Source organism: Seriola dumerili, unplaced genomic scaffold (genome assembly GCF_002260705.1).
Source record: "Seriola dumerili isolate Sdu_G_001 unplaced genomic scaffold, Sdu_1.0 BDQW01000242.1, whole genome shotgun sequence".
Taxonomy (NCBI): domain Eukaryota; kingdom Metazoa; phylum Chordata; class Actinopteri; order Carangiformes; family Carangidae; genus Seriola; species Seriola dumerili.
In genome coordinates this window covers 6,156,564-6,168,603 of record NW_019174497.1, presented here as the reverse complement: position 1 = coordinate 6,168,603, position 12,040 = coordinate 6,156,564, and the positions used below count along the sequence as shown (strand labels likewise).

The following is a 12,040-nucleotide window of genomic DNA, read 5'->3' as shown; positions in this document are numbered from 1 at the left end:
TCTGTTGTCTGGAGCTGTGAAATGTGACGATTAGTGGGCGGAGTGCATGTTGGTGAACAGAGCTGACAACATGGAGGTTTAGTTTTTTTTTTTTTTTTAATTCTGGTGGAACAATGATTTTAAACCTTTACCCATTCACATGGCTATAACCAGGATTTTACAAATACTGCGCCCAAACAAAACCACCTCACCCCCTGAAAATTATTAAAATAACTGGGATTTATATCCTTATTTTAAAACAGTTAAATCATATTTTCTATACATGTTAGGCTATTTCCCAACACGAGGGTCTCCTGTTAGCTCTGTTTTGGTCTCCACTGGCTTCTGTAGAAACCAAAACAGTGAGCTGAAAGATGCTAAAACGCTCTGAAATAAACACTAAGGGCGACTGTGAACTGAGTAATGGGTGAGAAGTGTAATAATTTGCCATTATGAACTACTCTTTCCTGATTACACAGAGTCATTTGATGCATCGTTCATATAAAAAATATTGATTATAGCAGCTTTAAGTCCACTTGGTTTGAGAGGTGTTGAATCAACTTTATGATCGTTTTCGAGGCTGCAGTTTGTGGTGCTGTTGAACTGTATTGTGTTGGATTACAGTTCAGTCAGTGTCAGACAGTCAGGGAGCATTATAGCCTTCATGATGGTAGGATTTATCACAGGACTGTTGTATTAAACTGCAACTTCTTAAATTAGTAGTAAAATATGTACCAAAGTATTGTATAATGTTGTAGGTGAACCAACTACTGCGTACCTCATGTTTTCCATGTAAAATCTGAATATGCAAAATAACCTGTACAGCTGTCAATGTCAAGCTCTCAATATGTGGAAAATAAAGGACCTTCTAAACAGAACTTGTATAAATGTACTTAGTTGGTATCTTCAGTTTTATAAATGGAACATGATTTATTTTTCTTCATTCTGCCTCTGCTGCATAAAAGTTATGCTTTGTTTTTAAAATAAAACACGAGCCAGAGTGAAAAACTGTACTTTGAACCTGTGGTCACGGCCACAGCAACACTGTCACATGTGACTTTCAAATCCAGGTTCACTTCCCACTCTGCCTGAAACATAAAGTAAAACAAAAGTGGTTCACTGGATGTAAAAACGGATGTAAAGCCAGACCATGTAACTCAGAACTGTACTCACATCCTCTCAGAGCCACAGCTCAGAACTGAACCCAGACTGTGTTTGGTAAGGGAAAAGCAAAAGAAGAAGCTGTCATGTTGCACTGTTTAATTTCAGAGTCCATCACTGATGAGCAATTCTCAGCTATGTTTCCTCTTTCACTGTTTAAATCCTACATACGGATCATTTTCCATGTGTTGATCTCTTGCCAAAGTCACAAGCTCTGTCTGCAACGTGTCGTCATGGGATTTGTATCTTCCCGTGCCCTGTTTGTTGCTCACTGTTTTAATTTGAGCTGACAGAAGAGCTTACTTAAGCAACTCTGTGAGGATATGTGACCTTCAAGAGTCACAGATCACAGCGGGGTAATAATATCATTTGCTCGTGTTCTTGTTGTGTCATCACTGTTTTACTACGGCCTCATGTGAGTCGTGACACTGTCAGCAGAAACAGGCCACACACATTAACAAGGAGGAGGTTAGATTTGGTTTTGTGGCTGTAACATGTGTCTTCACTTTTGGGAAAAACAACTCATTTGTTTCCTTTGCTGAGAGTTAGATGTCGTCACTTTCATTTCTGTGCTTAACGTCCTGTTTTCTGTTTACTAGTCATGAACTCTCCCGCCTGCCTCTCCCCTCCCGTCACCTGACCTCCACCTGCTCAACTGCTCCCAATTCCCTGAGGTCCCCAGAATATATACAGGCCTCTTTTCCTGTGCTGTCATTGTCTGTTATGCTCTCCCCTCTTATCTGTGGTTTCCTGCCTTTTTCAACCTTTTCTCTCCTGCCTTGCCCTTTTGATTTGTTTATCTGTTTGGATTTTTCTCCTGATGAAAACTGTGTTGAATTCTGGACACAGTGAACCTTATTTTAATTCAGCTTGCTCAACTCTTTAAGTTGTGCGTCTGCAAAAGTGAGCATTTGTAACTGTGTGTCAGTTGTCTTATTAAAATACTTGAGAGGTGGTGGGTTTGGATTTAGATAAACTTACATTTTTTAAGTCACCATATGGGGCGCCATGTGGTGCAGTGGTTAGCACTGTTGCCCCACAGCAAGGGTTTGGGTCCTTCCTGTGTGGAGTTTATATGTTCTCCTCATGCCTGTGTGGGTTTCCTCCCACAATCCAAAGACATGCCCGTTAGGTTAACTGGCGACTCTAAATTGCCCGTAGGTGTGAATGGTTGTTTGTCTCTATATGTCAGCCATGTGATAGACTGGCTCCAGCCCCCTGCGACCATAAAAAAGGATAAGCAGTATGGCTAATGAATAAATGAATGAAGTCACCATGCGATGATAAAATGTTGTCCAGCAGAGGATCTGATCTGTACGGCAACATGACCATTTCAACCAAAAAGTGTTTTTTTTCTCATTTAATCTAAATGTTTTCTAAGAGTAGTGAAGAGATGAACTACAGTGACTGACAAGAAAAGCAGAAGCAAACATTTCCCAGTTTGGGAACAATTTTAAGGTTCTTATTCCTCACATTCAGAATAATGTGGAGATCACACACTCAGATGATGTTGAATGTTATTTCAGTCATTTCAGAACATGTCAGTACTAAGAGTTGGATTAACATGAACATGTTACTATCAATCCTTAAAGTCACACTACAGTAATGAGTGAATGACTTTAAACATATTTTTTTACTTTTAACAAGCTTTGGCTGATGGAGACATGAACTGAAAGTGTCATGTAGTCATCACAGAGCATTTGCAGCATTTGGTGTAAAAATCATATAATTTGAAAAGTAAATTTAGGGAAGTTGTTGATTCACTATTACGCGTGTGTGCTGGTTCCTTATCTCCTTCCGAAATTCTTGTCAGTGGAATGTGAAGGCAAGTCTCCACAACTTCACATATTGGAGTTTATAGACATGCCAGCCGGTCTGGGGAGCGTGATGCAATTTGTTGGAGCCAGTGTGTGAATGAAAGAAAGCACTGTCATCCAGAATAACCGTGTTAGCTGACGCATTCTTGAGTTCTGCACACAGTTCGACTGAGTTGTTTACTGCTACAAACTGAAAGCTATCTGATGAATCTCAAGCTGATGCTGAATTCAGTCGTTCCTCCGCGTACACAACTCGTCATCTAGAGCTACAAAATAACCAACAAAACAAAACTACCATATCATATGAAATGGAAACTGTCCAAAAAAACAACTATGGAATAAAATCAATGCTTAACATTATCTTTTTTTTTTTTTTTTTTTACAGATTTATATAACCTAAATCAGAGTTTTCATTGTTTCACGACATATTTTATTGCTCTACCGGGTTTTCATGTAGCTGGTGGCATTAGCTGAAACGATATCTGAAGCTAGATGATATTCCACGATGCCTTGTTTCATGTGTGCATCACGCTGCATGGACTTCACCTCTGGATTGGTCTATCAGAAAGACAGCATTTCTGGATATCTTTTTTATTACCTGTGAAAACTCATAGCAAAATAAATTTGCCAGATTATGGGGAAAACAGCCGTAGCAGTATCTTCAAATGGAAAAGTATATGATGCAAACACTCTCACTGATGAAGCATGAAGCAAGGCTTTTCAGCGTATAGCTCCATGGTGTGACTTTTTGCCAGTAGGTGTCTCCCCAGGACTTGAAAATAAAACCCGTCAGTACAGACAAAAGTTCTTGCATCTTTTTGTAAGACTGTTTATTTTTTATACAGATAAGGTTTCAATTTGAACAGCTTGACCTGAAATTTTTTTAGACTTCTGGGTGACAGGTTCACTCATCAAGGACTTAAATGTACTTATTTATTAGGTTAGTTAAATCTTTGAAGAATCTTAATTTGTGGAGCTCACTTGACTGAGATGAATTGTGCTGAATGTACTGTCCAATTCACATGCAGTAATAGAGTCTCTTATTACATATTTATTATCTTTAACCCTTTGAATTTGTTTATATGATTTATCCCTTCTGTTTTTAAAGACACACTACATTGAACAGATCACAATAACATATTTATTCCATGTTTCTAAATTTTTCTTCAATTTCAAAGAACTGTCAAGGTGAATTAACCTCAGATATTTAATCATAATAACAAAAACCTACAGTGTGTCTCACACAACAGGTCGGCCTTGGCAGTATGACCAGTTTACAAGTATGTTGTTTGATATTTTTAAAAGAGCAAATGGATTTGAACTTTGACATTACACTTTTTGATCTCTGGAGACTGCAGAGTGGATGATGTCATCCAGACTGTCCACCTATAAGAAAGAGCAAGAGAGACAGTTGGACCTTTGTACAGTACTAAATATTGTGGTTTGTTTTGCTGTATTCCTCTTCTCAGTCATGAGTCATAAGTTATAAAAGAAATGTAGAAAATGTTTTAAATGTCAAATCTTTGCTTCTTTGGAACCCTGTACCAAAGCTGATCAATCCCCTTTTACTTTTGCCTCTCTATAGTCTGCAAAGCCACCTAAAAATTAAATTACTTAAACTCCCTGTAACTTAAAAATCATTCTGTCATGACCCGTCAAGTGACTTGAGTTCATGGTTCCTTGTCTTTAATGTTTCCCTGTGTTTCCTGTTTTATTTTGGTAACCATTGTCTTGTCTCGTTTCAGATCCCACATCCTGTCAAGTTTCCCTCCTGTGTGATTACCTGCCCCGCCCTTTGTATTTGAAAAGTTTTGCAATAAGCCACATGTAGAATATCACATAGGCCACCTTGGTTTTACCTGCTTGCCGTGTCCCATACTGAGGTTCTTGGGCTTGTAGACAGTCACTTGTCCGTCACTGTCTCCTACTAAGATGCAGTCTGACCCTGTGGCAAACAGCAGGGCCGTCATCTTCACACCGGGTGCAGCATGTTGCACGATGGCTGGGTTCAGGCTAAAGAGAGAGGTTCGTATTTAGTGGACACAGGATTATTTCTCACTCATGTTTCAAACCACAGCAAACCAGAAAAGGACAGTAAATGACACAAAAGCTTGAAACAGACACATTCTCTGTCAGACCGACTCACATGCATATATTCAGGTCCCAGATCTCCATCTGCCGTCCATTAATGGCTGCAAACACTGTGGAGTGGTTTGGGGACCAACTGGCGGAGTACACGGCCTTCTGGGTTGATGTGAAGCTCAGCACTGGGGTACGTTGGCTCTGCCTCCACAGCTGGATGGTCCAGTCAGAGGAACAGCTCAGGAACGCATCAGGACTGAATGGAGACCATTCAACGTGGTTCACCTGGCTCTGAGCGCAACATGTGATATGGAGTGAAAATATAGTACCAACTGACCTCTACATTTGTTTTTTGTTTTTTGTTTTTTTACAAATATTCCAATTACAGTAATAAATCAAATGGTAGTAAAAGAGTAACAGTGTAACTGAAGTCAACACTATTGCTGAATGTTATTCAGCACACCTTTGTGTGAATGCAGTATTTCTGCTAATAGAAACATATAGAAATCATGAATGTGAATCATGAATTTTCCTCACACATAGTTTGGTGAGGAAGGTGATTCTTGTATTTGTCATGATTTGTAAGCTGGAACATCTCAAGCTACTGTTTACAGGTTTGGTCTGCACGTTGATTTGAAGTCAAAGTCGTTTCCATGACACTGAAAAGCCTGTTAAGTTTGCTGGTTAGCTTCCTATCCCACTGGAAAAACAGGCCCCTAGTCTCTTGTGTTATCTACGTAATGACAAAAACGAACCTCATCACAGGACGAGATGGAATATGCAGCCATTTACCATGTGTATTATCCACAAAGACTTACAAAATGTTTTTGGTAAGTATCCAGAGAATGCTGACTGTTGGAGAAGGAGCACTTGTGGATGAGGCCATCCCGTGTGCCAGTCAGATAGATACTGTAATCCTGCAGGATCAGGGCACGTAGTCAAAACAGGAGAAACACACAACCAGAGAAACAACCTCAGATTGTCCTGATGAATACTGACCGCCTGGATAAAGGACCAGTTTAACAACCATGTGAAACATTTCTTTTCCCCACAGAAATAAGATTCTTAGCCTGCAGACTTGACTCAGTTAAAACCAGCCTAGGATCTATTCAATTTCTGTGACCAACTTACTGTTGGATGGAAGTCAATGCAAAGGGTCGGCATCATCATTGCCAGAACACCGGCTGCCTTTTTCTTTCTTTTTTTTTTCTGAGCCTTCGGCTTAATATTCTCAGTCCTCTTCAGCTCCATCAGGTCTAAGAACACATGTTTTTAGAAAAGATACAGATATTATGATTATGATTAGTGTGTTTGCGCACTACTATACAAGATAAATTACATGAGACATTTTCACAGCAAATGTTGTCTATATTAATAAAAACATAGTGGTATTTTGTCTTGCCAACTGTCTTTAAAGTTCCAAAATGGTAAAAATTATTAACCAGCATTATTTTTAAAGGTTATAATAAAGAGTCAGGTTTAGTGATAGAACTGATGCTGAACTTTGTTTGTTTGCCGCCTTTTAAACTCAAAGCTCATCTGAGCACTGGTAAATGATCTAAAAGAAAATTCTAAATGATAATGTGAGTGAAATCTTTTCATAACACTTCTGAATCTTCTACGTTAACTCTTGAAGAGCTTTTATGTCCACATGGATAAAATTGTAATTACACTGTTGACACCATTGTTTATTGCAGACTACAGTACCTATACAGTCAAGATGATTGGCGGAGAGGAGCCACTTCTTAATCCTGCCATCTGCCGACACAGAGACGAGGGCTTCCACCCTCTCCTCCCCCGATAATCTCATCTCTTGTCTGGTCCACTTGACCTGCCACACTGGATGCAGGTGCTTTATGGAACACTCACTACAAAGCAAAACTATTAGAAAAGCTAATGGAAAAGGGGTTTGGCAATAGCTAGATTTTATCCTATTGGATACTGGGATGTGCATGTCTTTTTAAAAAATATAATTTTCTATTTTCAACCACCATCCACACACACCCATACACACACTTCTCACCTGCTGCTGGCGAGACATGTCCTTTTGTCTCGACACTGGATGTTGTAGAGTGCTACAGTACCATCAAGCATCCCCACAGCCAGCTGGCTGGGGTTGTTGGCTGAGAAATCCACGCATGTAACACAACTATGACAGTAGAAGACGCATTCTGGCCACTGCACAGGGGACACAATTAGAATTGCTGTCACTTCCAAAAGATTAACTTGGTGAATTGACTACATTTATATAGCTCTTTTGTCCAAAGCACTTTTAAGTTTTGCTTTCATTCACCAACACACACATACACAAATGGCAATGTATTATCATAAAAGATGCTGGCCTGATCATCATCATCAGGAACAATTTGGAGTTCAGTGTCTTGCCCAAAAAAACTTCCATACAGGCATTTCAAAAAATGCCTATTGCTACTTAACATTGTTTATACTAGTGAGCTGAGATAGGGCAGTGGAAGAAGATGACTGAAAGGAAATAAAGAGCAAAAATGTATAAATATACCACTGGGTTTTTGAGGGACCAGCAGCAGATCAGTCCTTCTTTCTCGTTCATGAGGTCACCATATCCCACTGCCAGGAGGTTCTAACAGAGCGTCCAGAGCACAATGAAGAGTGATTTAAACTTTTTAAACAAAGACTAGTAATATGAGAACCATGAAAAATAAATAATTGTCTGCTGTAATTCCAAAAGTATAGTGTAAAAGTATAAAATGCAAACTGCGGGTATATTAACATAATTAAAATTTGTATTAAATGTTGCTTATGAAGAGTGAAGGGTGTTACATAGGAATCCCATTTCAGTTTCCACAATAAATAAAAAAACAGCACAAAATGACAATGGTGCTGGTGTGCAGGATTTGTTCTGCTCTCAGAAAAACAGCAGCAGGTCTGAGTGTTTTGGTCTTTGGTCTTGGGCCTGTGTTACCGGGTCCTTTTTGTTCCAGCACATGCTGGTAATGTTGCATCCTCTGGTGACCTCGCAAGTGAAAGCCCAGAGACATTCAAGGGCTGGAGTTAGACTGCTCGTCTCACCCTCCTCACTCTGTTCCTTAGTCCCAGGCTTCACCGTGCTGTCAGGGTCTTACAGAATCAACATTATTACACCATATACAATATTTTTTCAGATACACATACATTTAAAAGCTGGCCAAATTTGTAATTGTAGTAGAAGGAAAAAGAACAAAGGTCTGAATTTGAAATTTGAATGTGCAAAGTAAGAAAGCAGTAATAATCTTGAATTTACCTTCTAGTACGGGCAGCTGTCTATAAGCAGCCAGTTTGGGTTGAAAGATGTTTGCCATGATAGTCCTCATCATGAGTAATAAACTGTGCTGGAATGACTCAGACTCCATGATCCACTGTGGGTCAGGCCCAACATTTAGACTGTTCTCATAGTTTTCCATTTCTAACAGTGAGCTGATGGTACTGCCTGAGGAAATGAAATATGAGAAAATTATACATGCCTGGTATTCAAAAATAGGTTTAATAAAAATGTTAAATCTGTAACAATGTATATAGGATATAATAGGAAGATATAGTAAATAACCTCTCCAGTCCATTAACAGAGTCAGTGTTCTCTCAGGTGCTGGTACCTGTGCAGATTGTGCTGTTGCTCTTTTCTTGTCTCTTATCTTGAATTTTGCTGGTGTTCAAAGTACTCTCTGAATATTTCTCCTCCTCACTTTCAGTGGTTTCATTTTGTCTACAGAAAGAGTCATAGATGTCCCAGACAGTAGCAGTTGATCCTGTGGACATGAAAGAATCTCAAGTAACTGTCAAAAATCAAAGCTTGAAGACTAATAACTCTGCACCAAGTATTGTTTCTATCTAGGTACTGTAGCAAAACCTTGATGGATTGTGATGCAGTAGTCTGAGGTTGGAAAGCCAACTAAATCAAGGTAACAAATCCAAACTGATAATCTCTGATAATCAAAACTAAGATAAAACGATAACTTGACCTGCCCGCTATTCCTATTGATGAATTTTCACAATTTAACATAAATAAACACAGTATACAAAGAGAAAAATTAAGCCTAACCCTCTTCCACCATGGCAATCTTGTCACACTGGATCTGTTTGTCCTTGGGTGCTCCATTGAATGTCTGCATTGATCGCACTACATACTTATCATTGCCCATTCTGTTCTTGCAGAGCTCAGCATAGTGAATGTTTCCTTTTCTGTAAGAAAAAAGAGCTTGTTCAAACCAAAAGAAGAGTACCACACGTCACTGGCTAACATGTCTGCACAGAACACAAACTGACATACATCTTTACACATACTGTAGAGTGTGGCAGGCAGTTCCCAACTTAAAGATATAAAATACCACTTCCTATACCTGTAATGCCTTCCAGATATTGTGTGATATTAAACTACTACTACTAAAAATCAGTAAACAGAGCCATTTACTCACTTAATTGCTTCTGCATCATCAGCATCCTCTGAGATAACAGTGTTGGGTTTGTCCAGCAGTGAAATGGTGTCTGTCTCAGAGAAACATATGTCTACTACCTCATCCAACTTCACTTCTGTGATGTGTTGTCTCACATTGTCTCTTTTCCTTGGCAACACTGGCAGAGAACAAAAGTAAAAATACCACAAAAGATCTGCCACAAAAATGTAATTTTATCATTATAAAATGCTGTAGATGCCACATGAGGCATATAACAAATAAGAAAACAAATAGTAACCGTATGGAGTTGGCTGGTTTATTGGCATTTCCAGTGAAGGAAGATTATCCTCAGTGTCCTTAGTCAGTAGATCTTTGTTGGACAGGCTGGATGGTTGGCTGCAACACATGAATGAGCTGCAAAACAATGTCATTACTTAGTCAGTGGTGGGAGATGCTTAGATATATTTTATCTAACAAGCTACACAAAAAACAACTGTAACATACAGTAATCATATGTAATAAAGAAAATTTTGCAAAACATAACCTTATATGTATTTCTATAACTACAATTCATACTTATATGGTTTTATTTCTCCCACCATTGTCACCATATACACAAGTAGACTAGTAGTGGTATATAATAGTGGCAAAGTAAAATGTTGCTTTACTGCTTTACTGCCACAACAAATGACTTGCACACCCTCCTCTCATCCAGTCTCAAATCAGCTCTGGACCTGCTGTTTGATCATCTAGTCAGCCAGTGTATACTGTATGAATGTTACTGCCTGGTACCTGGAAGAGCGCACACTGAAACTTGAAGTGGATTGTAAATGGTCTGATCCTGAGCTGGAAAAGATTTCATCCAGAAAGAATCTGCCTGGTTTGGGCTGTGTTTCTCCTGGCTCTGCCTGATACAGAGGCAGAGGAGTAACGTCAGTGCCATCTTCATTAAACACCTGCAAAGACGGCGTCACAACCAGAATTGGTTAAATATTCATTTTATGCCTGGACAGAAATACAGGAATTCATTTTCAATAAAACTTTGAAAGACAAAACTAACTAACTAACTAACTAGCTAACTAGCTAACTAGCTAACTAACTAAAACTAAAATTAAAACTAACTAAAACTATATAAATGTGAATGTAACATAAATTCTTTGAGTTTCATACTCTTAATGGGTAAATTTCACATACACAGAAAAAGCCTTCTGGCTTTTTGATAGAATTTAACTCATACTGAGCTTTCTGCATTCATGTTTTTCTGAATGCAAGTTCTGCATTCCAAATTTTGGTTGAATGAGAGGACAAATATCATCAGCAAAATGTACTCATGTATGAAAAGTATAAGTACTTGTTCATTTCCTCTGATAAGTCAGTTATAATTAGAATAGAGGTATAATGCAGCATAAAATATAAATACTCAAATACCAGCACCTCAGCATTGTACTGTAGTACAGCAAATATAATTAGTTATTTTCCACCACTGTTGTTGTTGTTGTTGTTTGTTTATTTCATAAAAACTTTAATAACACATACAACAATGCACTGGATCAAAGATGGCTGCAGAGGAATGTTTCTATGTTTGGTACCACCTCTACCTACACTATTATTACTACGAATATATTTAGTCTGCTCAGATTACGTAGATACCTGGACTGCTCTTCTGGGAGTCTGGTGACCTCCTCCCCGACCGTTACGTTTGCCATTGTTGCTGTCACCGGCCAAGATGGAGGTTTTCCGGATTTGAGAAACTCCAAAGCTCCATTTCTGTCTTAGACTGACTCCATGAATTCCCGATCCTGAATTATTACTTGCTCGAAGACATCTAGGAGAAAGCAACAGTTTCTTAGGTAAGCTAGCTAACTTTCTGTTTCACCTGAGCTAAAAAATTATGTTGCTGTGTGTTGATAAAATTATTTGCTGTGAAACTGTGAACTTACGAGTTAGGTGCCACACTAGTTTTCTTCATTTTCTCCGCATGGAGGACAATTTCTGTGTTCTCTGTGTCCTTCTAAAACTGCATCTCTGTCTTTTTAAAGCTAACTGAGTATATTTCTTAAACAGGGGAGCATCTTCTAACGGCTCAAAATACCGTTGCTCCAAGTAGCCATGGCAACATGATGACCCATTGCGCCCTGTCAGTTACTCATCATACATCTTAACTTCATACAGGTCGGTTTACTTTCTGTTTTACAACAAAGTTTCTGTAGATTTGACATTTGCTTTGGGCTCTTTTAGTTCAGGTCTCTCCTAGCCAGTATTGTGAGACGTACTGAGACCCTTTACTTTAGTAAAAGTGCCAATATATCAACGTAAAAGGAAAAATCCTACATTTAAAATCCCTCTTAAGTACAACTTATCATTAGGAAACTTCACTTAAAGTTCCCCTCCACTCAAAAATGTGTTTTGGTAATTGTTACTTTTCTTTGATGTTTGACCTTCACTGTGTAGGATTAAATATACAGACCCCTTATCTTTTTGGACATTTTAATGTATTGTACATTTAATTTTACTGTTATTTTCACCCACCAACCTACTCTCAATCCATTATCACAGAGAGAAACATGTCTTTATAAATGTTTGCGAATTTATTAA

The 12,040-nt window shown here is 38.6% G+C and overlaps 1 protein-coding gene across 1 annotated transcript; it reads right to left on the bottom strand.

Annotated features, from left to right (window-relative positions):
• Positions 1 to 4,286: 4,286 nt before the first annotated feature.
• On the bottom strand, positions 4,287 to 11,151 carry LOC111229783 (WD repeat-containing protein 78-like). Its single transcript, XM_022756253.1, has 15 exons — positions 11,096 to 11,151; positions 10,238 to 10,353; positions 9,467 to 9,623; positions 9,094 to 9,233; positions 8,648 to 8,800; positions 8,299 to 8,484; positions 7,981 to 8,135; positions 7,558 to 7,638; positions 7,063 to 7,217; positions 6,747 to 6,907; positions 6,171 to 6,295; positions 5,858 to 5,956; positions 5,104 to 5,330; positions 4,817 to 4,970; positions 4,287 to 4,343 (listed from the first exon to the last, which is right to left on the bottom strand). Exons 1-15 carry the CDS (start codon positions 11,149 to 11,151, stop codon positions 4,287 to 4,289), a joined length of 2,022 nt encoding a protein of 673 aa, XP_022611974.1.
• Between the last annotated feature and the right edge of the window lie 889 nt (positions 11,152 to 12,040).